Raw genomic sequence first — 27,544 nt, 5'->3', positions numbered from 1 at the left:
CGTTTCCAGGGCTCAATAGCCACAGATGTTAGTGGTTACCAGGTCAGATAGTGCAGATAATGAACATATCCGTCATTGCAGAGAATCCTATCGGACAGCACTGCTGTAGGTGAGCATTCCCTCCCTCCATCTCGGATTTCTCTCCCATTCCTTTTTCTGCCTGCCAAGCCTGTTATTCAAATAAATCATATGTCACCTCTGACAAAGACTCTGTCTTTGACCAAGCTTTAATTAGGCTCCTCTGAGCCCATTTCTTGACTAGACCTCAGTCTTGGGCTTCTGTTTCTGTCCTTGCCAAGTCCAATATTGGTAAAAATTGTGTAAGTTTAGAGAGAATGCTCTGCCCATGAAACCCGATCAATCCCCATCCCGCTTTCAGCAAGAATCCTATTAAGTCAGTTTAGCAAGAGTCCCCCCCTTCCCTTGATGTCTCCTCTAGGTAAATTTTCATCCACTGACCACCCTCACTCTGCCAGATGGCTGTGAATCTCCACTTGTCCTTATCGTATTTGGAGTAGAGCACAATCTCTCTCCCCTATTATAATGTCCCTATTGCAATATTCCTGAATAAAGTCTTTCTTACCGTTCTAATAGGCTTCAGAATAATTTTTCTTTGACACCTCTGTTATGAAACCTTCTTTCTTGCCCCTAGAAAAAATTAATTCTGTGCTATCTTAGCACTGTGTAAATTCCTCTTCTAGAGCCAGTATCATGTGGTATCATACTCATTTATGTGTTTGTCTTCCCTTCTGGATTATCTGAACTGTCATAAAAAGTATGCATCAGAATGCTGGGTTCAAAGTCTTCTGATGACACTTACTAGCTGTGTGAGCTTGGGCAAGTAACTTTATGTCTCTAAGCCGCGATGTTCTCATCTGTCAAATAGAGATAATAAAAGTGCTTCCCTTGAAAGGATTAAATACAATAATCTACTGTGTCAGGCACAGAGTAACTACCCCCACTGCCAGTCTTTGTTTAAGTCCATACCTAGCAGTTGAAAATAGGAGTGGAAGATTTTCTCTGTAGTTCTGAATGTCAAGTCCCGTCCCTTCAATATTCAATGATAAAAGGTTGTACTTGCAGCCTTCCCTTGACACTTCTGTTGGAAATAAATCTAACTAATTAATCTTGTTTTTACTATATGCTGTCAAATTTAGCTCCCGAGAAGTATCAACAAAACAAGCTGTTGATAAGACAAACCTGAGTGTATTCTTACTGCAGTGAGGAAGAACACTACCTTGACCGAGTTGTAGTAATGGCTCAGAAGTGGCAGGACAAGGTAGTGCTATTGACTGAGACCTTGAAGTTTGCCTTGGGGGCAGGTCAGGAGTTGATGACGATTGGGTAAGGTCGTGATAGTTTAGAGTTGGTGGACACAGCAAAGCAAGGATTTTGAGACCAGGAATTTCAAGTCTTGAAGTGTACAGAACTGTCATGTGATGCTTTCTATGGAAGAATTGATGGTTCTCTTAGGACGGTTCTGAAATGAACAATGGATTTATTTGCATTGTTAACTTCCAGGCAAGAGTGTCATGAAATAGTTATCCGGTTAATGTAGACAGTAAGCTGTGCGGGTGGGTATAGGAGGGGTCAGTTCTCCATGCTTTTTAAAAAGCTAGTAAATAAAATTAAGGGAAATGTATCCAGGATACTGACAGCACTTATCCCTGCAGACAGAGTTTAAAATGGAAGAGTATTATTTTGGTAACTCAGGTGATTTGAATTTTCAGCAGAAGCCCCACTCCCTGAGTTAGTCATCATTTTTTTCCCACCATCCATCCATTTGTCTCAGTTGAATGCCACCCGTCTTGTGAGAAGGTGGAATTAGGAATACTCAATTTCCTGCCTGAAACCTAAAGTGGCTTCAAGGGCATACATTCTCTGGTTAGATGACAGAGAAAATTACTTTCCAGCTTTAAACAGAGGTGGAGAAGGGGCACTTCTGCATTTAACCTTCCATAGATAGCACGTGTAGTGTTAGAGAAATAATTATTCTTGTTAAAATGGTAAGAAAGACTTTATCCAGGCCTATTGCAAGAGGGACATTATAATGGGGGAGAGAGATTGTGTTCATCTCCAAATACAATAAGGACAAGCCGATGGAAAATGACGAAAAGGAGACATCAAGGTTCCGGGGATTCTTGCTAAACCAACTTCAGATTCTTACTGAAGGCAGGCGAAGGATTGTTCAGATATCAAGCATGGGGAATGCTCTCTAAACTGACTTATTAGGATTTTTGCTGAGTTTATTCTTACCTCAGTTAGGAAGCGCACGACGTTGACAGTGTTAAAGCTGAAGAATAATTTCTTTATAGAAAGAGAATGATGAAACACAAAATCTGAGGCACCCAGGGAAATTGCTGGGTCTCCTTTAGGGGCAGGTGGGAGGCATGTTTAAACGCCAAAGGGAGTCTCATCTATAAGATTCTTAGTGAAGTGTTATGTGGAAGCAGGAGAAAAATGCAATGACCTCTCGATGGCCCTTCAAAGGTATGGAGGTTTCTCATTCAAAACTGAAAGAAATAAAGTTGTGGATTTTTTTGGTGTGTGTGTTTTTTTTTTTTTTAAGGTAAGTAAACAGCTTGTTTTGGGGTGAGATCCTTGCTCCGGACTGGGGAAAACCATAAAAGGGCAGCTAGCTGAGGGTCCCTGGGGCCCAAGTCACTGAACACTACAAGTCCCAGAAATCACCGCGGTGGAGGCGGGGCTTGTTGACCGTTGTGACGTATAGGCGGGGTCAGACGGGATCAGTTCTCCCTGGGATTTTCGCCTCTACCAAGGTCCCCTTCCCTGCTGTGTTGCAGTTTTGTTGCAGTTGCGCCGCCGCCTGCTGCTACCCCTGGTGAGTCTCTGGAGTGAAGTAGGGCAATTAGTGGCACCTGGACCCTCGTGTGCCCCAAGTCAGACTTCCAGTCCTGGAAAACAACTATGGGTGGTAGAGGTGTGGCTCGTTTCGGTTTTCATCCTTTTCCATCTTTCTAGGGTGACAGTAAGAGGGAGTGGCGTCATGGAGCCACTGCAGCGCCTTCCGCGGCCTTGAAAGGTTGAGGGACAGTTTTCGCTCGAGGAGGGCAAGGCCTCAGTGCTTGTGGCTGGGTAGGAGGCTCCTTGGGCAGAAGGGACCCCTCAGACAGGAGTGAGGGTCTTGACGTCACAGCGTCATGCCCCCTCCCGCGGGCCGAGGTCCTAGTGGTTTCTTAATCCCTGTCCTTGACATCATAGCCCTTTGCTTCGAGAAGGAGACGGGGCCCTGCCCAGTTCACCCAGGCAAGTTACCTTCTCTTTGGGCCTCTTTTTCCCTATCTATGAGTAGGCTTGATCTCTGAAGCCCCCTTTCCTTCAGATGAGGCCCCTGTAATTGGAGGAGGTGTTCTAGGCAGCCTAGAAGAGAGCAGCTGGCGTGTAGTGACCTGCTTCTTTACCGTCATCTCCCGGAGCCCCTCCCACTGCCACCATCAGGTCAATTTAGTTTGGGGGCTAATGTTCCCACTCACATGATTTCAACCTCTCCTGGGCATGTTAACTTTTTTCTGTCACTTGAGTTCTTTGCTCCTGATGCAATCCAACAAGTGGCCATGGTTGGAGCTGAGTAGAATAATACAGATGTTACACAGTAAATCTACACTTAATGTGGTCACAGGTTTTGCGATTTTAAGCTAAAGAACCTATAAGCTAACCAATTTTACCATAGGCTAATTGATATAAACTAAATTAAGTTCCCACGGCATCTCATCAACGTTACTAGAACTAAATGATGTTGAACAAAACAACATTATTCGAGGACCTGCTGTATATTATAACTTGTCTCCATTATTGCAAAAACTGTTTAAATCAAAGGACTTTTTATGTAGTAGGTCTTTGTAGATAGTGTACAGCACGTGATTAAGGACCACCCAGGTGACACACTTTCACAGGTCTTTTCAGAGGGCCTCTACCTGAAACTCTACCCTTTAGCAGACGTGACAGCTGTGGAGTGGAAAGGACCCTGAGAAAGGTGGTCAGTAGAGTTCCGTAGCACTAATAAGTCGTGTTGGCTTTTTTAGTCAGAGAGTATATCCAGGGCTCTTTAAAAATGTTGTGCTTAGTGATATAATGCCACGCCTCCTTATTTTCTTAGACGAAAAGAGAGACAGTTAAAATGAACTCTTTTACTTCCTTTTTCATTCACTTAGGATCATTATACATGGAAATTTTCTTAGAAATTTTCTAGCCTGATCCAGGCATTGTACTGATGAGGAAACTGAGGCCTAAAGGGAGGTAGTGTGAGTTGGCCAAGACCTCAGAGCTTGTTGGTGGCAGCACTAAGACAGGAACCCAGGTCCCTTGGCTCATGGTCTAGTCCTGTTTCCACTACACTACAAACGCTATCGCGACCCTCGTCACTTCAGGGGTTGTCATAGTCAACCCCTTTCAAGGAAAAAGTGTAAAATCTCAGTCGAGTAAAATGGAAATTTAGTAAGCAGCTTTGAGCTTTTCCGTTTCTTCAGTTGCCTGCATTCTCATGTCCCAGAACTATTTGTCAGTCCAAACAGTTGGTCATGAATAGTATTGAAAGCTTCCTGGGGGTATACAATTTTTCTAAAGCACTCTGAAAGATTTTATGTAAGGAACTAGAATGAACTTGAAAAATTTGAATTAGAGCAAGTGGCTTAATAATTGGAGGACCAGTGACTGCGTCTTTGCTCTTGTTCCCTGTCTCAGGCCATCTACAGACTCAGTGTATCCATTGTCAGGGTTCCCTGAAGCATAGTTCTGTGTCAGCATCTCTTCCTGGGCCAAGAAGGAGAGGGACTCAAATCAGTTCATTCATTTGCTAATTGCTGATAGTTTAGAAAGTTAAGTAAGCGAAAGGATGAAGGAATTAGATTGATGTGGTTTTGGTTTTTACTTGTCTTTGTTTTTACTGTTCCCAAATGAAGAATTCATTTGCATTTATTTCTCCCTTGGCTGTGGAAGCATTTGGTTTCCTTCTGTGAACTAATCCAGAGAAACTACCTATACCCTTTATTTTTCTTGAAACGTGCCCACTGATATAAAAGGCTAATGTAAAAATCTTGGACATTCTTTAAGGTAGAATTTTAGTTATTTTTCATAAAGTTATTTCTTCTTCATGGTTCAGCATACATAAGGAAAAATCTTTAGGAAAATTGGTGAGTTGATTGGGTTGAATATTTGCATTGTTAGGATCTGGAAGCTCATTGTTAGGAACCAGGAAGCTTTACATTTCAATTTTTTTCTGCTAAAAAGCTTACCAGTGTAGTTTAAAATTCACTCAGAACGAGCAGAAGTGGAACTGGCTGTTGTTCCTTTTCATCAGGAGAACATAAGAGAATCTATGCCCTTATGGAACAGTCCTGGGAGTAGTATATTAGGCTTGAAAGCTCATTAGATGAAAATGTGTCAGATTTTCCTAGAAGCCACGAGCCAGTTCAGGGGACTTATTTTAAAATACATTTGCCTATTCCCACCTCTGAGGACCCTAATCCTTTCGGAAACTGAGCTGAAAAAAAAAAGTAACAGCAACATCAGAGTCTAAGTAAAGTGCCTGTGACAGTTTGTGGAATCCGCATTATTTTCCCATGCTTGATGGTTTGTTTTTTAAAATCCCTATTTGTTTTCTTTCCCCTGGTCACTCCTTATGTGGTCAGTCTTTGACTTGAGAGTAAGAGTAAGGAATTAAGTGGAATCCCATTCCACAATTTCCAGGGGGCCTAATTCACCCCACTGTTTTTTTCTTGACTCTCCGGGCTTCTAAATTTAACTTTTGCTCTTCTTATATCTCTTCTCCCTTCCTTGCCTCTATGGATATGGCCAGAATTAGAAGTGAATGGTGGCAGGTTCTATAGCGGGAAGAGTGATTAAAGGAAGAGGAAGGTGATGCTTAAGTCTTTCTTATTTTCCTTCTACATCCTCCTTGGCCCCCTCCACAAAAAGTCATTTCTAGACTGCTTTGTCAGAAAGGTAATTTCCCATTTCTCCCAGGGAATTTTATCATTGGGAGGGAGGGAAGGCTTTAAGGATCACTGACCTTAAAAATCAGGAGATACCTTCCTTCCAGGAAAAGTCAAATGAGGTACCTCTTCACTGACCCAGGTCAGGTTGGCATGATTATGCGCTAGGTTTGCCTTTTTCATCCTCAACTTCGCTGAGAAGCAGACAAGGGAAGCTGCTGCTGTCCTCCACCCTGCCTGCCTCCTCACCCTCTTTCCCAGTCTTGGCAGAGGAGAGTTTTTATTTCAAGAATGATTGAGTTTCGAATACCCAGAGTGCCATTGGGTGCCCTCTGAGTCCTGGGAAGGTGATGAGATCTCTGAAATTGGAAACTTCATGGAGTCGCTTGCATTTTTGATAAGCAAGGAACCAAGACTGTTGACTTTTCCAGACAGATGATGAGGTTTTCAGGTGAATGAAAAGAGATAGTTTCCGTAGGCTACACTCAAGCCTTGACATGAGCTCTTCCAAGTCATTTTGAATAAATATGCTGGCCTCTCTTCAGGGTCCTGTTCATGAGCTAACTTATAGATTGTTTTTCTAGTGAGGAAAGAGAGGCTAGACCAGGCCCCCATACCCGTGGCTGGTCTTGCCTTATAGCCTCCATTTGCAAAGCAGCTTGCCAGAGTTTGAGTGTGTGAAAGATGGGTAATGGAGTGTGAATTTTATGGGTCCTTAAGGAAATCAAATTTGTGCCTTTTGTTTTTTTGGCACCGTGCCACTTGAACCAGCTCGGCCAGCTGAACCAGCTACACCAAGAATTGACATAACATTTGGAGATTACCATCTCCTCACTGTACTTTGAAAAAGAGAAAGCTCTGAAACTGCAGCTTCTCCAAGAGTAGCTAACAAATTAAGAGCAGGACTTAAAAAAGAATTAGCCCCACCGTCATTCTCACCATTGTTTAGCTACAAAGCCCTTTCCTTCTATTTTTTGATGAATTACATGCATATCTTATTCATTCATTTAGTCACCGACTCAGTCTGCAATCACTAAGGGCTAGGCATTACATCGCGTATAGTGGATAATGTTATAAAGGAAAAGAATAGGGAGGGTGGTATGTAGGTTAATAGAGACAGGCCCTGAAGTCATTCTTACGAGACTGTTTTTCAGATGGGTAGTCAAAGGACAGATTAAGTCATTTTAGTGCTCAGATAAATGGTGCCCCAGGCTTAGGACCGAGGGGATGTGCTGGCCTCAGTCTGACTGGAGGCCACTAGGCAAAAGAGGGATCTGAAGGCTGCGAAGTCTCCTGCCCACCCTCCCATAACATCTAAGAGCTCACCCAGGCAGCAGCTTATCCTGAGGAACAAGTTCTGACCTAGACGGCAATGTGATCTCTCTCTTCCTTAGAAAAACTGATCTGAGGTTTGAGGTTGAGGATGTGGTTAAACTGTGTCACAAACCAGAAGAGGTAGTTCAGTGCCTCAAAATCCCTTGGCCTTCTCTGTGGAAAAAACTGACTTCTGGGGGAGTTGGAAGAAGAGGCCTGGTTGTTTCCAGTTCAAAATAAAACCAGGAAATAAGTAGGGTGGGGCAGGGCTAAAAGAGCTACTGTGTTTTTTGATTACTTACTTATTTTTTTAAATTGTGTGTGCAATCTTCCAACATGCTCCAACAGCTGACTTTGTAAGGTGTCATGTGGTGTTTGCATATGTATAGCTCTTTATCCATCTGCTGTGTAGAGCTGCAATATTGTTTTCATTTCCCAGTAAAATTCTGGGTTGAGAATCGGGCTCACTAAAGGGTAGACCTGGGAGGCATTTAGAAGTCAAGGCATGTGACTTTTTTTTATTATTATTATTATTTTTATTTATTGGGGTGACAATTGTTAGTAAAATTACATAGATTTCAGGTGTACAATTCTGTATTACATCATCTATAAATCCCATTGTGTGTTCACCACCCAGAGTCAGTTCTCCTTCCATCACCATATATTTGGGCATGTGACTTTTGAGGGGCAGGAAGTCTCAGGTCTTAACAATCCAAAAGAACGTTGTTCTCTTAACTATTGTTTTTACCTCCCAAATAGTTTCCTATCCTTGATCACATTTGATCTGTGCGGTGACCTAGAAAGGTGGAAATACTGGTTATAATCCCCATTTTATAGATAGGGATCCAAACTTGCTTGCTGTCCTCCAAACATGGGCTGCATTTTTCTGTGTCTTGGCTTTTATGCATGGTGTTTCATTCACCTAGAATTTCCTCACCCCAAACCTACTTGTCAAAATCCTAATCTTCCTTGAGGGGCTTACCTAAGATTCTACTCACTTACCCAAAGCTTTTCTTCACTTTCCTTACCGGTAGCATCTCTCCCTCTTTTGAACCCAAGAGCATTTTGCACTATTCCATCCATTTGGTAGTCACTTGTTTATTCATCTAAGCTCCATATTGGATTGGGACCCTTTGAGGGCAAAGGTTTGCCAAAGAAATAAAACCTACAACAGCAGTAATAAACACTAACATCTGTTAAAGCCTTTCTTTGTGCAGTCTCTGTGCTAAGTACTTTATTCTCTCATTCAACATGTGTCTACCTCGTATGATGTGCCTACTCTATAGCAAGTACGGATTTAAGGACTAGACATTTTACATTATTTACATTATGCTCACACACAAAAAAAAGGGGAAGTAGATGTTATTAGCCTCATTTTACAGATGAGGAAACAGATATAGAGCTGGGTTAATTAAGTAAATCACCCAAGGTCATGCATTGAAGAGGTGGTGAACCTGGTATTTGAACTCCACCATTCTGGTTTCAGAACCCACGCTTGTCACCACTACATGTCAAATAGTCTCCTCTCATCCCTGTCTTTTTTCCTGTACCCATCCCCAGCTCCTAACAGAGTGCCTTAATATTTGGAAGGGACTAATGATTATAGGATAAATGGAATTGAATGGAGATGCTGAAATCTAGAGAAATTGACATTCCGAAAGTCACAGGGTTTATTAGGATGAAAACTCTAGAATCTAGGTCTTACAATTCCCAGCTCAGGTTATTTTCTCCTCTAGGCTACCTTATTTAAGGCATTTAGAAGTAGGGAAACAAACTATTTATGAGCAGAGAATAAGGGTATGTAGGGTGGTGGTAGTGCCTGTAGTGAAGAGGTCAAAGATATTCTCAGAAAATTCTTAACAGCCTCAGAAGTACACACGCAAAATGCCTGAAAGTGAAACAGAAAGCAAGTTGTACGATCTCAGTACTAGTCAGGCTTTTGCTTTTGCTGACTTGTCTAGAACAGAATGTTCCCTGGGTGAGAGTCCAGAAATCTCCAGTATTTCACAAAACCCTTTCTGAGCCTTATTCTATCTCATATCTCAGAACAGGACCCCCACCATGGAAGACCCAATAGAGGACCCCCCCACATCAGCTGTCTTGCTGGATCATTGTCATTTCTCTCAGATCATCTTTAACAATGTGGAGAAGTTCTATGTGCCTGGAGGGGATGTCACGTGCTATTACACCCTCACCCAGCATTTCATTCCCCGTCGAAAGGATTGGATTGGCATCTTTAGAGTAAGTGGTCAACTTAGTACCAAGTGACGAGGATCTCGAGGTGAAGCTTCATTATCTGACTGTGCGATTGTCGATGTGTTACGAACATTTTGCATATCATGTCTGGCCAATTATAAAATCCTAAGCTGAGCTCCCTAGCACTTCCCCCTTCGCACACCAAACTGTGCTGTGGGACTCAAGTTTTACTTTCATTTTCAAGCGAAAATAAGATGGCAAATCATACAATCCCCAAGTTTGATTATGCCTTCAAAGGCTGAACGTAATTTTTTTAATTATCCTATTTTGAAATATTTGTCTATGACTTGACGGGGATGAGTGGCCCCTTACATAATTTCTGTGACTTTAGACATCGCTTTCTTAGTAGAGTGTTTCATTTAATGTGAGTATTACAAATTTGAAAAGGATGTGGAGAAGTTACCTAGTTCAACATACTGCATCCAAGAAGTTTGTCTGTGAATAAGTGTGTCTTGCTTTTTGTAAAGATGTCAAAGGATGGAAGGTTGATGAGGTCCCTCAATGACCTCTTCTAGTGTCTAATCACCTTCTCAGTTCAGGTACAGAAATGGTACCTTTTTATTAGAGTCAACTTACTCTCTATCTCTGATTCTCACCTCATCTGTATCTGTCTCTCACCCCTCTCTCTCTTCCCCCCTTCCCCCCCCCACACACCATAATGACAAATCGTCCTATTTCCAGAGACAGGAGATAAAGGTCAAATTAAATAATTTATATTGTTGAGTGCCAACGTCAATGACCTTTGTTTTGACACCTCAGTATGTCATGTGTTTATTTGCCAATGCTGTTCATCCTGAAATCAGACATTATTCTTGACTGCACTTTGAAGGAGCTGGTGCTTATTCACATGTCTAATTGAGTTCCTTTTTCTTGTTTGGAATACCAAGCTAATTAATAGAGCCATGGTAGCTGGTGTTTAGAGGTAGGGGTAGTAGACAACCAAAGGACACTGGCAGGTATCATGATAGCTTCTGAGACTGCAGGATAGTGAAACATTAGACTAAAAGAAGTTCTAACACAGAAAACTGACACACCACAGTGTTTTGTATTTTAGAAAAAAGAGGGTAGTTGTTTTTTTTCTTTCCCATATGTAGCAAAATTGTCCAGTAGAACTTTCTACAGTGGAGCTATACCTTCACTGTCTAGTACAGTAACCTCTAGTCACATGTGGCTATTGAGACTTAAAATGTGGTTAATATGAATAACAGGATTTTAAATTTTTATTTATTTATTTAAAAATATTTTTTATTAGTTTCAGGTATACAAAACAGCATGGTGATTAGACATTTATATACCTCACAAAGTGATAACCCCAGTAAGTCTATTACCCATCTGACACTGTACATAGGTATTACAACATTATTGATTATATTCTTACATTATTATTCACTGTATTCCCTATGCTGTACTATATATCCCCGTGACTATTTTTTTAAATTATAGCTGACATTCCATATTATTTTATATTAGTTTCAGGTGCACAGCATAGTGGTTAGACATTTATATAATTTATTAAGTGATTCCCCCGCTAAGTCTAGTACCCACATGACAATGACACTATATATAGCTTTTACAATATTATTGACTGTATTCCCCATACTGTACTTTACATCCCCATGACTGTTTTGTGACTGTTTTGTGCTTCCCGATCCCTTCACCTTTCTTACTCAGCCCGCCCATCTAGTAACCATCAGTTTGTTCTCTGTGCCTATGAGTCTGTTTCTGTTTTGTTTGTCATTTATTTTGTCTAGATTCCACATATGAGTGCGATCATTTGGTATTTATCTTTCTCAGTCTGACTTATTTCTGTTTGCATAATATCCTCAAGATTCTAAATTTTGTTTATTTTTAATTAATTTAAATGTAAATAGCCTGATGTAGCTAGTGGTTATCATATTGGACAGTGCAGGCATAGATGATAAAAGAAAAAGGAGGATTCAAAAATTACTTATTAGTCTTTGAAGTATAATCTGTAACTTTTTTAAAATTATGTTTCTGTTTTGCATACACTGATTGTATTCCCCAAGCACTTAGCAACTTCCAGTGAGTACGTCACCATACACCAAATGAAAAGCTTGTGCTTTTTAAAAACAAATGTTTAAAAAATTAAAAAAATGCATCTATACTTGAAATGCTTCATGCGTTTCAGAGGTATTGCCATGCCTCAATAAAGAAATCATGGTGAATCTAAAGAATGGCCTCTAATGTTCATTGTCCGTAAAGGTATTGATTTAAACACCTATCCTGAAGCCTGAAAAAAAGTTTTAAGAGTAACAGAGAACACAGACTTTTTGAGAATATACAATGTGCTGGATGTTTGATGAGGTTGTGAGAGTGTGTGTGTGTGTGTGTGTGTGTGTGTGTGTGTCTTCTGATTTAATCCTCGCAGCACAGCCGTCCCCTTAGGTAAGTAGTATCTCTTGAGCACAGATGAACATAACAAATATACTCAAGATGGTGACTTTCCCAGGGTCTCCCAGTGAGTGAGTCGTGAAGCAGGTTTGTTGCACTCCCAAACCTCTCTATTCTGCTGAATTCCTTTGAACAACAAATGGTAAATTAGAGAACTAAAAGTTGGCTGAAGTTTCGTGTCCTTCGTATGTCACTTCTAAAGCTCGCCCAGTCTGGAGTTCTTACAACATGGTCTTAATCATATTCCATAAACTCCACATCAACCCTAACGCTGGTACTTCCTGGCACCAAGTAGGCGCTCAGGAAATGTGTCTGGATGTGCTGTATGTTACGTCTTCTCAATACAGCAAAAGCTACCACCCATGATCGAGCATAAAGTGGGTGGGAGTCGGCTCTCCTTCCTTTACTGCATAGTTTTGTGCTCCATCCTCTCCATTACCTGGGCATGTGTTTCCTAGGTTCTGGAGAGGGGAAATACTGTGCCACGAGACGCAGACTGGGACCAGCACTCCTCAGGTGGAGGAGCCAAGGACAGAAATTGCAGGTGGCTAGAAGTTGTTTCCTTGTTCCAAGGCAGCAGTAGTTCTTAGGCCTTTCCAGATGATATTTTGGTCACAGTGCATTAAGAAACTCCAGGATGTGAATGAAGACTCCATAAAATTCTTGCTTCCTGCACCACCGCAGGCTGCAGGGGCTCTGAGATGCTTACAGCAATGGGGAATGTATTAATGAGACACTAAAACATGCCCTAGTATGTCCTGATGAGCTTTCCGTGTAGCCTTTTCAACCCTGCTCTGATTCCTTCGTATATAACAATGGAATTTATTTTTAATCCTTTTTCTTCCCACTGGGCTCAGGCAGGGTCAAAATTTGGCAATAAATGTAATTTTGCTTCTCATCTGCTCAGTGTTCTCCCCTTGAAGACACAATGGCTCTCTTTCTATTCTCTGATGTGCTCTTATCTTCCAGATATGATTTGAGCCATCTTTTACCCTCTTCACATTTAGTGAGAATATTTTCCACTTAGCCAATGTCTACTCCAAGGCATATTTTACGGTATCCTTATATCTTATGACTTACTGCATTCAATACCTAGATGAGGCCTTAGGAATACCAGATTGTTATTATTTTTATCACCAAAAAACCTTCATGAAGCATGCATTAAGAAAAACACTATGGGCGGCCGGGTGGCTCAGTTGGTTAGAGCGTGAGCTCTGAACAACAGGGTTGCCGGTTCGATTCCCACATGGGCCAGTGAGTTGCGCCCTCAACTAGATTGAAGAACAATGACTTGGAGCTGATGGACCCTAGAGAAACCACTGTTCCCCAATATTCCCCAATTTAAAAAAAATTAAAAAGGAAAACAAAATACTTTAAAAAAACAAAATACTAAAAGGAGGGGTGTCTGGTTAGCTCAGCTGGTTAGAGCATGGTGCTGATAACACCAAGGTTGCCGGTTTGATTCCCGCATGGACCACTGTGAGCTGAATCCTCCTTAAAAAAAAAAAGAAAAGAAAGAAAAACACTAAAGGAAAGAAAACTATATAGACAGGACTCGGTTATCTGGTGCCTCATAATCTAAGAAGCCTCTTGCCCCTCTACCCCCAACACATTATTCAAAAAATGCATTTTTTTAAAATGCAGTAGTATGACCAGGCTAGTATAGGTGACCAGATTGAATTGGACACAGAAAAGGACAAACCAATGGCGCTGTCAGATCCGCAGTGCTTTCTGATGGAGAAGTTCCAAGAACACCATTGTAAGAGTAGCGGGATCGAGGTTCGCAATCCTAAAACTTTTTCCCCCAGTCCCTCTCAGTTCTATGTCTGACTGGGAGATATAATTTCTGGAACCCTTGTCATGGATGTTGAGTGGCCAGTTTTCATTTCTTCTAAAGCAGATATTTTGAACTCTGTGTGTGCCAATTTTTAGTTGTAGCAGACATTTTACCATACATGATTGTCATAAATCAAAAAACAAGATTTGATCCACAGTGGATAGATCTTGTCATAATGAACTCATTCTATTGAATTTTCAACATACATAACAAGTAAGTTCATTTTGAGGAGACACAGCCCAAATAAGGATTTTCCCCTGAGCACTTCCAGATGCTGAACGAGAGCCTCTTGTCATTACAGGTGGGATGGAAGACAACCCGTGAGTATTACACCTTCATGTGGGTTAATTTGCCCACTGACCTAAAGAGCGAATCCACCAAACAGCAGGAAGTACAATTTAAAGGTGAGAGAAATACTGGATCAAAGGTACTGAAGACAGTTAGCAGCCAAGACTAATTCATTCCCTTGAACTTGGGCTTTCTAGAGCAGATAAGACTTCCGGGTTTTTAGTTTTCTGAATAGACCTATTTTAGATAACAAATCATTTTGTGTTTTCAGCTTATTACCTGCCCAAGGATGATGAGTATTACCAGTTCTGTTATGTGGATCAGGATGGTGTGGTCCGGGGAGCAAGTATTCCGTTCCAGTTCCGCCCAGAAAACGAGGAGGACATCCTGGTTGTTACCACTCAGGTCCGTAAACATCTCACCTCCATCCCTTCCTGGCAGTAAGTAGCAATTCCAGGATAGGGCGGAATTTGAGTCAATAAGGCTTTACTGAGTGTCTGACAGATACTGTTGAGAACTTAAACAGCACCCACTCAAACCCACTCAGGAGTGACTTAGGGACATTTAGAAGAATGACAGCAAGGGGTATCTCCTTTCTTTAAAGCTACTGTTCCTCAGTTGGCGTTCAGTCATTCCCTTAATTTCTCCAGTTACTTAATTTTTGTCATCTCCACATCTCATCAGCACAGTGAATTGATCAACTCCTCTGAGGAGAGACGTACCACATCTTCTTTGTATCTGTCAGTTCTGACCCAGAGCCTGTCATGCATGAGTATTAGATTCACTTACTCACTCAGTTACTTATCGGGACACCTGCTTTCCCTCCAGCATGATAGTAGGTACTGGGGACGCGGTGAAGAATCAATTAAAACCCTGTCGCTGGCCTCAAGGAGCAAAGTCCAGTAGGAGAGACAAACAGTACTAAGTGTTTGCAAGAAGAACCTACATTCTTCTTCTGTTCTTCCTTTTCACTTTTTATGGCCTTAATTTTGTTTCTCTTTCTTGGTTATGGCAGGCTCAGGGCTACAATCATACAGACATACTCTATTACCCACTTCCCTCCACACTGAGGAGCTGCTCCCATTTGGCGTACACAGATGTCAGTACAGGGACTGGGAATCATCCAGACCCTTGACATCCCAGGCTGTAGGAATTTTCTGCTAGAGGGTTTTGAATATGCACTGAGCTGTAAAGGGTCAAATCCGAGTGTATGCAATGCTCTTTCGTAGGGCGAGGTGGAAGAGATTGAGCAGCACAACAGTGAGCTTTGCAAAGAAAACCAGGAGCTGAAAGACAGCTGTGTCAGCCTCCAGAAGCAGAACTCAGACATGCAGGCTGAGCTCCAAAAGAAGCAGGTATGGCTGCTGGTTAGGGGTGAACTTGGAGTGTGCAGACCAGAGTAGTCCTCTTATCCAGCACTATTTTCTGTTTTGCTTGTGATCTCCCTCCCTTATACTAATATCTTTGAATAGGCACAGTATTAAAAGTTTCACATGGATTACTTTACTTAAACTTCATGGTGAACCTTTGGAACAGGTAATATTATTATCCCAATTTTAGAGATGAGTAACCTCTCCGAGGCTCAGAGAAGTTAAGTAATCTCTTATGCAGCTAATCAGTGATGGAGCCTGGGTTCACACCCAGGCAGTCTGATGGTTTCTCCCCATTGCTATTTATAATTTGAAATAATTTTCTTTGATTAGCTAGAACATGGACATCAAGAGAGAAGAGAGTATTAAATAAGGTGCTATGGGTTATCCAAACTCGTTGCTGCTTCTTTTTAATCATCCTTAAAATCAGCAGGTGGTGAATGAGATTTGATAACGCTAGAAGCTGAAGTGGAGAGTTTTCTCTAAAGACTATAAACTAATTACACTGGGGTTATAACTTAGATGTTTCCAGAACACACAGACCTTGGCAATTACCACCTGTAAAGCCCTTGATCTACAGGTGAGAAAACTGAGGCGCAGAAGAAGGGCAGAGAGGTCTGTTTAGGGATCACACTGGGCTGGGACTCACTTCTCTTGACTTCCAGACAGTGCTCTGTTCTTTATACCTTGCTGTCACACAAGTGCCTGTGATGTCGTCTGCCCTTGACTGGTATAAAAGTGTTCATGGCAGGTCCAGGCTGCAGACCTGGCCTGTCCGAGGCAGTGAAATAGCAAACCATGGTGGAATAGATATAACTCACAACTCGGCTGTCAAGAACCAACATCTGGCCAGGAGCCCTACAGCCCAGCCCACCTGCCAGGTTCTAGCCAAGGAATCAAAGGGTCTGGGTTCTTGAGATAGCTCTCCTACATACTTGCTACCAGTTATTATAATGATGGCAAAAGCCAATATTTATTCAGCACCTACTATGTGCCAGGCACTATGAGCACATAGCTTCACTTAATTCTTACAACAGCCCTGCAGCTCAGAGAGGTTAACTGTCTTGCTCAATGTCACAGTTTGCGGCTTTGGAACGAGCTGGGATTTGAACTCAGACATATATATATATATATATATATATATATATATATATATATTTTTTTTTTTTTTTTTTTTTTTTTTTTTAACTCACATATTTATGTTAAAGCCCAAGGGTTTTAGAGCCAGGATCATACAGTGGTTAGGAACTAGGCTGTTTCTCCCACTTATTGTTTGATAAACAAGAAATTTCTTAACATCTCTCATGAGCCTCAGTTTCCCTCCCTGTAAAAAGGGGATTGATAATACCTGTTTTTTCAAAGAGATACTAGTAGTACACCCATGTCCATAAAAGCATTTTTCTCAATGGCCAAAGGGTGGAAGCAACCTTTGGTATCCAGTGACGGATAGATGGATAGACATAGCATAGTGTGGACATACAATGGAATATTGTTCAGCTTTAAAAGGGAAGGAAATTGTGACACATGTTGTGACATGGATGAACTTTGAGGACATCCTGGGTAAAGTGGGTCAGACAGAGAGAGATAGATACCATACGATTCTATTTATATGAGGTACCTGGAGTAGTCAGCTTTGTAGAGAAAGAAAATAGAATGGTGATTGCCAGGAGCTGGGGGGAGGGAAAAATGGGGGGTTAGTGTTTAATAGGTATAAAGTTTCATTTCAGTTCTGTAAGATGAAAAGAGTTCTGTGGGTGGAGGTGGTGATGGTTGCACAACAGTGTGAATGTACTTAATGCCACTGCACTGTGCACTTAAAAATGGTTAAGATGGTAAATTTTATGTTAATGTGTATTTTACTACAATTTTATAAAAAGAAAAAAATGATTTAAAAAAAGGCTATAAACTAAACATGTTTAAATCGTGTCTCTAAAAGCAGGGAGTCGTTATTGACACACAAGGTTGGCTTCGGTGCAGAATGAAACTGGGAAAGAAAAAAACAAATATTTAGGACCAATATGGTGGCCACTAGATATGTGAAATGTAGTGTATTGTGATGTGCTGTGAGCATAAAATACGTACCGGACTTTGAAGACTCAGTATGACAACAATATCATTTTAGATATATTGGGTTAAATATGCTTTTGGTAAAATTGATTTTATGTTTCTTTTTACTTTTTTAAATGTAAACTTTTTTAAATGGCTACTAACATTTTTTAATTACGTATGTGGCTTTCTGAATTTATTGGAGAGCACTTTTGTAGGAGAAAAGCAACATTATGTTATCCACGGCTGTATCTGCAGTGCCAAGAACAGTGCCTGGTGTGTAATAAGAACTCATTAAGTATTTGTTTAATGAATTAACGGGCAAATATATGCTCCAGTGGAAGAACAATTAAGGTAGATGTGTTTTTAATATGGAAAGAACATATTAAGAACGTTTTAATATAGAAATCCCTTTCATTGGATATTTCATTCACTGCTGTATCATGCTATGTCTGACATATAATATGTGCTCAATAAATATTTGTTGGCTGCCTGAGATACTAAACTGTCTTAGAAGTGGTCTGTCCCTTTGACATTTCAATCTATAGGAGGAACTAGAAACCCTAAAGAGCATCAACAAGAAGTTGGAACAGAAGGTGAAAGAGCAGGAGGACAGTTGGGAGGCAGAGCTGCTTCAGTGAGTGTGATTCTCGCATGGGAGGATCTGCTATATTATAGACGCCCTTAGATTTCTAGAGTTTGTTAGAAAACAGACTTCCTATTATGACAATGATAGGTGTGATTCTCCCCTTTGAATCATGAGCTCTTTGATTCTAGGTTAGAGAATTAGTAACCTAATTCAGAATGGTAAGGAGAAATGACCTGAATTCCAGTATTAATGTTAAGTATTGAATATACTTGCACTTTGAGGTCAGGAAGCCAAAACAGGTTTGAAGAAAAGAATAGGGGATTTTATTTTTTTTTTTTCCTTTTTTTTTTTAAAAAAAGATTTTATTGGGGTAGGGGAACAGGACTTTACTGGGGAACAGTGTGTACTTCCAGGACTTTTTTCCAAGTCAAGTTGTTGTCCTTTCAATCTTAGTTGTGGAGGGTGCCATTCAGCTTCAAGTTGTTGTTCTTTCAGTCTTAGTTGTGGAGGGCGCAGCTCAGCTCCAGGTCCAGTTGCTGTTGCTAGTTCAGGGGGCACAGCCTACCATCCCTTGCAGGAGTCGAACTGGCAACCTTGTGGTTGAGAGCCGGCACTCCAACCAACTGAGCCATCCGGGAGGCAGCTCAGCTCAAGGTGCCGTAAGCTCAGCTTACGAAAATCTTAGTTGCAGGGGGCAGAGCCCACCATTCCTTGCGGGACTCGAGGAATTGAACCGGCAACCTTGTGGTTGAGAGCCCACTGGCCCATGTGGGAATCGAACCTGCAGCCTTCGGAGTAGGAGCATGGAGCTCCGACCGCCTGAGCCACCGGGCTGGCCCCAAGAATAGTGGATTTTAGGGGTAGCCAGTTAGCTCAGTTGGTTAGAGCGTGGTGCTAATAGCTCTAACCAACTGAGGTTGCCAGTTCATTCCCTACATGGGCCACTGTGAGCTGCACCCTCCTTAAAAAAAAAATAATAATAGTGGATTTTAAAAGACCTCTACCCTCTTTCCCCGAAAATAAGACCTAGCCAGACAATCAGCTCTAATGCGTCTTTTAGAGCAAAAATTAATATAAGACCCGGTATTATATTATATTTATTATATTTATTATATTTATTATATTATATATTAGACCCAGTCTTATGTTATAGTAAAATAAGACTGGGTCTTGTATTAATTTTTGCTCCAAAAGACGCATGAGAGCTGATTGTCCGGCTAGGTCTTATTTTCGGGGAAATACGGTAAAGGCTTAGCGCTAAGGCAGCCTTCCATCATTGAAGGCCTAGGGGAGCCGACCTGGCATCAACATATATTTCACATAATCGTCTCCACCTCCACAGACTGAGAGTACAAAACCAGAAGATATCCTCAGAAAATGAGCAGATGGAATTCAAAGTGGATCAGCTTCAGGTAGGTGATGCCAAACCTTTGTGCAAGTGTGTTTTCTTAGCCTTGCCACCACTCCTCTCTCGTGGCCCAGAAGGATGCATTTCATTGTAACGAGTGCCTGATGGTGTACCTTTCAGAGCAGGAGGCTAAAGTTTCAGAGTGTGTGTTTCCTGTTCTTGACCCCCCCACACCCTTTTTTTTTAAATAGTCACAGTCCACAAGGAATGAACAATTTGGTCGTTTTATATTTATCATGAGCTCAGGTGGATGACTGTCATCTATACCAGTGGTTTTCAAACTTCTTTGTTTTAGCTACAAAATCTTTTCAACCAAACTCTTACGCAAAAGCCTGGAATGTAAAGCAGAGAGCAGAACTGCTCTCTTTCTAGGAAGCTGTGTCTTAAAGAAGGGCTTTAAAGAGTGGTTTGTCCAAGTTTATTCAGTTGAGTCTTAGATTCTTAGGTATAAGATAGAGCCGTAAAGGGAAGAAGTTCTAAAGGATATTTGGCAGTTGGGAGTTGCTAGGGAACATACATCTCTTTATGTTACTGTATATTAAAAAGCATTATTCCTGGTTAGCTTTCCTTCTTTATATCTTGATTGTATTCACTATTTTTGCTTTAGGCCCAGCTGTTAACTCAAGAGAAACAAATGGAGAAGCTTGTTCAGGGAAATCAAGATAAGACACAGCAGTTGGAACATCTGGAAAAAGAGAATGACCAGCTCTTTCTCAGTTTAACTGAACAGGTAGAGTCCTGGAAGGAAATAACATTTTTAGGTATTTAAAGAGATTATATATATTGTTATCTCTTTATCATATCACTCTGGGAAGGGTCCTAGAGGAAGCCATCTGAAATGAGGTATCTCATGGCTTTTCTCAGAAATTAATAAGAGAAGACTTGCTTCTTTTCTGCATCCTGCTTGCTCATTAGCTCAGCAGGCCCTTCCCCAATGCATGCATTCATGTTTCCAGCAATGGTACTGAAATGTGTTTTCGTGCAGAGGGAGTACCAGAGGACGCTGGAGCAGACAGTGGAAGAGTTGAAGCAGAAAGAAGCTACTGCAACGGAGAAACAGCAGGAGTTAACGGCATGTCTGTCTTTGGATGACTATGGGGAGAGAGCCTACAGAAAAGAAGGGGGATAAAGGTCTATTTTCAAGTGATGGAAAGGAGAAATAAGACAGATTAGGCTAGCACTTACCGCTGGACTTTTTATACTCTACCCAAAAGGACAGAGAATCTGCCATTTAAAAATGTTTAGGAGAGGTGGGCATTTCTGATGTGTGATGGGTAATAAAGAATATTGGAAGTTAAACTGCATGACAAGTTGTAGTAAACAGAGCCTTGGGCTAGGAATCACACAAAAATAACCCTATCCCCCTTTTTTTTTTTTTAAAGGAAATTCTTTTTTTTTTTCCCCAACTTTTTATTTATTTAAGTGTGTTTTTCCAGGACCCCTCAGCTCCAAGTCAAGTAGTTATTTCAATCTAGTAGTGGAGGGCGCAGCTCACAGTGGCCCAAGTGGGGATTGAACCGGCACCCTTGTTAAGAGCACAGCTCTCTAACCACCTGAGCTAACCGGCGGCCCCCTAACTCCTTCTTAAAGAGTTATTGTGCAGGTAGACAATTAATGATTATAGAATTGAGCTCTATGATTAGAAAATATTACAGCAGTCAAAACAAATTTTGTTTCAATATAATATTAGAAATTATCATGATAAATTATTCTGAGCTATAGTAAGATGGTAATTAAAGTTTAATTGACTAATAATTGCCTCTAATATATTGTTGGAAAAGAGGCCGTATGGTGATGACAGCTACCTCCATGTGGCAGGTACCGTGTTTCCCCGAAAATAAGACCTAACCGGAAAATAAGCCCTAGCAGGATTTTTCAGGATGACATCCCCTGAACGTAAGCCCTAATGCGTCTTTTGGAGCAAAAATTAATATAAGACCCGGTCTCATTTTCGGGGAAACACAGTATGGTTTTCGTGGAGTATTTTTCAAGACCCAGGAGCTCCCCAGCTGTCTGAAAGCAATTCTTTATTCCTCATGCATCCAAAAGGCCCCTAACTATGAGTACTGTGTCTTATACTTCAGGAGCCTAGGAACAAGAAAACAGCAGTGGAGGAGCAGTTAGTACAAGAGGTGGAACGCCTAAAGGCAAAGGTAGAGGCCGGGAGAGCCTGTTTCTTAGAGAAGTACAGAGTGTCAGCGGCTCCACAAGCAGATCAGGCAACTCAGGGCTGCTGCGCTGATAGGTGACAGAGATAAGGGGCCCAGGAAGCAAGGGGTGTGAAGGTTTGTGGTTCTTAAACGAAGCCCAGAGGATCGTACACCCTTGTTAAGGAGAGAAATTTATCTTTCTGCTAAAAAGAGGCGGGATGGAGTGTGTGGCCAGAAACCAGCCTGGAAATCTCCAGAAACAGGCCCCAGCTCAGCCATGGGTCTCAGAAGGTTTTTGTAACCATTGAGCAGGCTTCTGTGCAGACTCAGATAGCCCTTTCTTATTTCTGCCTTTTGAGGAAGTGAAGCAGGACCAGAAGAGCCAACAGGAGCCAATGGGGATGGGGAGCCAGGAACCTGCAGTTAGCACTGTTATCGGGTAGCCCCTCTCTCATTACTACCTTAGCGTTGGCTAAAAGCGCACAGCAATTTGGGCACCAGCAGTCAAATAAAAAATCTTGAAAAAAAAACCACTACTGGTAGGATTAGCTTAAAGTGTTTTTGTGCAGTGTCCGCACGTGTATGTAGGTAGGTAGGAGATGGGAAGCATTGAAGCATGCCTAGGGGTTTGGGGTCCATAAAACTCATCAGGTCAACCCATCATACTGGGAAGCCCAAGACTCCAGTGTGGGTTCCCGGTAGCCTTGGATAAATGCCTTCCAGGGTTCCTTCCTCAGTGTAACTTGAGTCTACATGCCCAGCCTCACACTGCAAGGGAGTCACGCCAATCTAACTCTTAAGTGCTTCACGCTACATTGATTGAGATGTTTATTCAAGACAGAAATGACTCTTTCTATGGTTGGGTGGGATTAAACCAGGTTCCATTTTCCCTTAATTTTGATAAGTCAGTCTTGACGTTTTCCCCAAGCTTACTGTTTCTCTCTCTGGTCACTTACACTCCCAGCGAAACCAAAAGAAACCCGCATCTCAATGCCAGCCCAGGCCTGTAGGCATTTTAAGTCTCTTTTCTGTTAGTCAGCGTCCCCTCCACAAAAACACTCGTCCCTACCCCAGTTCCCTTCTTCCCCACCTCAGTCCCACCACTTTGGAAAGCTAGAGCCTCTGTGATCTCCTTGTTCTACAACCCTCCCCCCCCCAATCCAGATTACCCTATGTGATCCAAATCCTGATTTTCTTTTTTTCATTATTGACAGGACCAGAACTTGGACCTGTCAAAAAGACTGAGTGAGAACAAGATTATATGCAATGTTCTGCAGAGAGAGAAAGAGAGGATTGAAAGAGAAAATGATGTAAGTGTGTAAAAGAGGGTAGAAAACCCCAGGGGTTTAAGGGGAAGGAGCAGGGCGACCCAGAGATGTGGTGATAAAATAAAAAGTTAAATAAAAGAACCCCTTCCTGGACAGTGGGGGAGACAGTTGCTTCTAAACCGAGTAAATTTAATCAGTTTTCCTAATGTACCACAAAACCCTCTCTTTGTTCGATGACAAACTTGTTTGCCATAGCAATAGATAACTTGAAAGGAAGAGCCTTGGTGAAGATCTAACTTAACTATTTTTGGTTTTAACTTCACCATTATTGTAAGTATTGTCTTTGGCGTGTTAACATCCTACATCACTTTTATGCTAGCTGAGGAACCCCTTTCCTTCAGCACAACTTTTTCCTCTTTTCTGCTGCCAAACCAGGAGCAGAAGTGGTCTGTACCAGTGGTCTACCCATGTTAAGCCCCTAATAAACGCTGTGCATTCATTCATCCAACCAGTATTTGTTTTCTGTTGTGTATTAAACACAAGTTGTTACTTGATTGATTGATTGATTGATTGATTGATTGATTGATTAAGGATGATGGCAGCAAATGAAGTGGTTGCCCTTGAAGCCACTCTCATTTTCTTACAGGGCATCAAAGTGTGGGTGTCCTCCTATTCAGGTTACTCCTAGATCTACCCCTCTGGCAGTTCTCCATCTCTGCTCTCTCTCTCTGACCATTCTGGGCTGCACCTCCAAGCGATCATTTCTACTTTTCATTTCATTATTTATGCCAGTGTGTTTCAGTATTGAGGAAGGCATTTGTTGTCTATTTCTGGCCCTGTCATTGTCAACCTTTTAATTTAAATAAGTACCTATACCTTGACTTTGAAATCCCTGTTTTCCTGGGATAGTCTGATGGGGCTGGGCAGGGGTGGGGAGGAAGTGCGCACACAACTTACAACAAGAAGGAAAAGGTCTGATGTTAGGAAGTTTTATTAAGAACTATAATAAAGCCCTCTTAAGATGTTAATGGGCAGTTTACTAACTTTCTGTTTTCTAAGAATTTTAAATGCTGTCTGCCCCCGTTGTAGCTTATTCTCTCTCTCCCTCCCTCCTTCTCTTCCTTCCTTCTTTTAACTGTCTCTGTTGGTATATTTGATGGGCTAAAACATAAGGAAGGGAAAATTATATCAGATGAATATTCACATTATGTAAAAAAAAATTGTTCTAGGAAAGAGACTAAAAAAAGCATTTTGCTTTCCATAATGTGAAACAGTTTCCATCTTAATATAGCTCCTACCACCCTCATATAGCCACATAACTCTTGTACCCCCTTCAGTTGGTGTGTATTTAGAGATTTAAAATTCTATTTTGCATTAATCTAAACAAAATTCAGTATGTATTTAAATTCAGATATCAAGAACTCAAATCTTTGGGGTATGGAGGCTACTGCTTGCCCTTTTGAAAAATGAAAAGGTTTATCATTTCCTGGGTTTCTCCGCATTATTAATTAAGAACAACCTATAATTGGGCATCCCCTAGCCGGTTCCTTGGGGGTCATTCTCTGTTGTCGTCTTTCAACACGTCTTTATAAATATTCTATCCTTAGCTCTTGAAGAAGGAGAACGGCAGATTGATGAGTTACATGGGTCTGGATTTCGACTTTTTGCCATATCAAGTGCCTACTGCACATCAAGGAGGCACAGGACAAAGCCCAGAACTCGTCTATGGAAACCCATATTCTGGTAAGACAGTTTTGCCATTCGAGCTGAAACGCCCCTGGCTGCATCTCTTCCCCCCACGCAATTTTTTTTTGTATCTGAGATGCTAATTAAGAACAGTCTCATTGTTAAGACTTGCTGGGCAGAAGCTGAGGACCCAATAGAAAGATTGCCAGGCAAGAAGTGTTAATTGAGAAATAAATCTGAATCTAGAAGACGCAAATCAGATCATTCGCCTAGAGGCAGCATACACAAATTGAGTCCCGTGGCTATGTTCCAAATATATAAATCAGAGAAATGTCTCTGAGTAGAAGATAAACACATCCAAAGCTGAGGAAGCTAATTAAGGTTTGGAAATGGAAGCACAAGAGATGGGTAACGCTGCCCAGGAATGAGCAGTGACAGTAGCCACCTGATGGCCTGACCGAGGGTAGGAGCATGCTTCACAGAGACCCCCGGTCAGGGAATGTCCCCCACTCTCGTCACTCAAGGACCGGGGGACAGATGTCCTTGCCAAACAGGGAACTTTTCCTCTTTTATCTCCCAAAGCAATATGATACCTCATTTGTTTTTGGACAGTTTAAAGCAGTCATATTCTCTCAAGGGTCACAATCAGATCTTCACAGCAGGCAGGGGTACAAGTTTATTTTTTCTTTAAAAAGATTTTTAAGCATTTAATTTGAAAAATAACTGCATGGATTTAATCTTAAAATCTATTCTCAGACGGTCTCCTTGTTAAATCGTTACTATTTTTATTAAAATCTCATTTTCCACACATTGAAAATAGGTTTATTGTTTTCTTCTGATTACATAACATATATGTAATATAGTTCATTATTTTTTTCCCTTATCATTGACCTAGACACCCTCCATCAGAAGTAAATGGTTTATATGAGAGATAGTCAGAGGCAGTGGGGAGAAAGGGAACAATGGGGGTTACAGAAAACAACTGCTATAACAACAGTTAGAGAATACAGGGATATGTTTTCACGGAATTAAACCTTTTTTATTACCCTCAGGTATCCAAGAAAGTTCTGCCCCCAGCCTGGTAAGTATTTTGAATCATGAGATAGACCACATCAAACCCTTGAGGAAATTTCCCTTCCTGCTCCAATTCATAGGAGAACCATAGGGAAACGGGTTCATTTTGATAACTCCAGAAGTCAGCTGGGTCAGTTTGTTCAGCGCCCAAAGCTAAGTGAGCCTTTTGAGGTGGGGAGAAGAAGTCACAGTTCATCCATCAGCATTCCGCTCAAGAACTCCACTGTGAGTTGAGTTTGGTGGCAGGACTAGGGAGGGAATGTGAACCAGGCAGCTAGCCAGACAAGGTATGCCCAGTGCCCCTTCCAGGCTGGAAGCTATTTAACTGCTTCAGTGACATTAGGTCCTTCAGTCCTGGGGTTAGAGAAATCCGCAGTGAGTATCTCCAGATGTGAATTTGTTCATTCATTCTCTATGTCTTGAGCACTTACCATGTGCCAAGTATTATGCTAGATGCTAAGGATATAGTGGAAACTAAGATAGATGTGGTCTCATTTCCACTGACCCCTTTGTTCTTCCTCTCAGCGCTCCATGAAGAAATGCCCCACCTGCACATCAGACTTTGCTGGTGACATGTATGATCACACATTGGAGGAGCAGCACCTCCAGACCCTTTATCTGAATTGTCCAATTTGTGACAAGAGCTTCTCAGCAAAAGAAAAGCAAATCTTTGAAGACCATGTGTTCTGCCACACTCTATAAGTGTCCTAGCCTCTTGGATCTATACTGTACATAGATTTTATATAGTAGGACCTATAGCTTTCACTATGAGTGTGACTCAAGATCCTGCCTAACCTGAAATTATTAGGGGTGTATTCAGTCCTGCTGCCCTAAAGATAGAGAGATTTTGATTATCTGAAGGATCGTGTTAAGGGCTATTATACTTCTATCCATGTAGGTTACCATCTTTTAAAGCACAGAACTCTCACTTACGGTGCCCATTCTTCCAAGGGCCTTCATTCAGTACAGGGGCCCCGGGGACAGAACTGGCTGTTCACAACAGGCCTGACTCAATTACTAAGTGATTAGTGTTCCAAGTTGTCCCACAGCCACTAAAGGCAGTGTATTTGTACTCAGTCCTCACTCCTCACCCTGGGGCTGGAGATTGACCAGAGGTTGAGAATTTCTTCTTCTTCTTCCTCAGGTCTCTGTCTCCAACTAATTGCATTAGACTAGCCAAAATATGGCATGGCAGAGAACTCAGGCATCCAATTTGGATACCAAAGTTTTCTTTTCTTGATTTCTCATTTCCCAATAGAAGCAACTTATCCCGAATCATGGGCATGAAATGTTATTTCAATCACAGAAAGCCTTTCTCTCTGGATACCTCTGATTGGCATTTTCTACTTTGATGTTTCCTATGCACATAATTTTTATTGTTGTAAGTCCTTTCTTAATGGTTGGTAGGCGTTGTTAGAAACTGTATGGGTTTGCAACTTTCTGAGCAGGTGAGTTTGAATATGGATATGACAGAATAATGATAACTAACGTTAGTCTCTTTAATACTAAAATAAACTAGTCCTCTGTTTCACGGACTTTGGTAATTTAACATAAACCTTGAGTTTATGGCGTTTTATTTTTAAGCTTATGGAAAAGTGTAATCAAAAGGATTGTGGGAATTGTGGACCCCACCAATGATTTCTCTTCACCTGTTGTTACTAGTCAACAGACAAGTGTCATGGCAATTATCTTGAGGTGAAAAGGGAGGTGATGAAGCATTAGTATGAGAAATCTGGAGCCCTGACTTCTCGCTGTAACTTTCCATGCATTTTTTGAAAGGGGGCAGTGTGGATTTTGGCTCCTTTCGTGAACTAAATTCAATTCCCTCCACCCAGATTTTCCTAATTGAACAATAAGAAAGCAGTTCCATTTTCTCTCCCCCCAGGGACTGAACA

At 41.4% G+C, this 27,544-nt stretch overlaps 1 protein-coding gene across 4 annotated transcripts; it reads left to right on the top strand.

Moving 5' to 3' along the window:
- CALCOCO2 (calcium binding and coiled-coil domain 2) lies at nt 1-27,204 on the top strand. 4 transcript variants are annotated; one of them, XM_033090846.1, is made up of 14 exons: nt 2,761-2,842; nt 3,344-3,459; nt 9,312-9,506; nt 14,072-14,174; nt 14,330-14,463; nt 15,288-15,413; nt 18,023-18,111; nt 19,406-19,475; nt 20,079-20,201; nt 20,457-20,543; nt 22,836-22,931; nt 24,497-24,632; nt 25,628-25,656; nt 26,175-27,204. In XM_033090846.1, the coding sequence occupies exons 3-14, from the start codon at nt 9,327-9,329 to the stop codon at nt 26,349-26,351; spliced, it is 1,350 nt and encodes a 449-aa protein (XP_032946737.1). In that variant the 5' UTR covers nt 2,761-2,842; nt 3,344-3,459; nt 9,312-9,326; the 3' UTR covers nt 26,352-27,204. The 4 variants fall into 4 exon arrangements, with proteins under 4 accessions (XP_032946738.1, XP_032946736.1, XP_032946739.1 ...); XM_033090847.1 differs by lacking the exons at nt 2,761-2,842; nt 3,344-3,459 and adding an exon at nt 1-109; XM_033090845.1 differs by lacking the exon at nt 3,344-3,459 and having other exon boundaries at nt 2,711-2,842.
- The last annotated feature ends 340 nt before the right edge of the window (nt 27,205-27,544 follow it).

Source organism: Rhinolophus ferrumequinum, chromosome 21 (genome assembly GCF_004115265.2).
Source record: "Rhinolophus ferrumequinum isolate MPI-CBG mRhiFer1 chromosome 21, mRhiFer1_v1.p, whole genome shotgun sequence".
NCBI lineage: Eukaryota > Metazoa > Chordata > Mammalia > Chiroptera > Rhinolophidae > Rhinolophus > Rhinolophus ferrumequinum.
Note: the sequence above shows the minus strand (reverse complement) of the source record. Positions and strands in the feature narration are given on the sequence as shown.

Bases quoted from the DNA above. Each gene is read 5' to 3' on its own strand.
- CALCOCO2 (XM_033090847.1), top strand. From the start codon at position 9,327: ATGGAAGACCCAATAGAGGACCCCCCCACATCAGCTGTCTTGCTGGAT. The intron at 22,932-24,496 runs GTAAGTGTGTAA...TTCTATCCTTAG, and splicing joins GGATTGAAAGAGAAAATGAT to CTCTTGAAGAAGGAGAACGG. The intron at 24,633-25,627 runs GTAAGACAGTTT...TATTACCCTCAG, and splicing joins CTATGGAAACCCATATTCTG to GTATCCAAGAAAGTTCTGCC.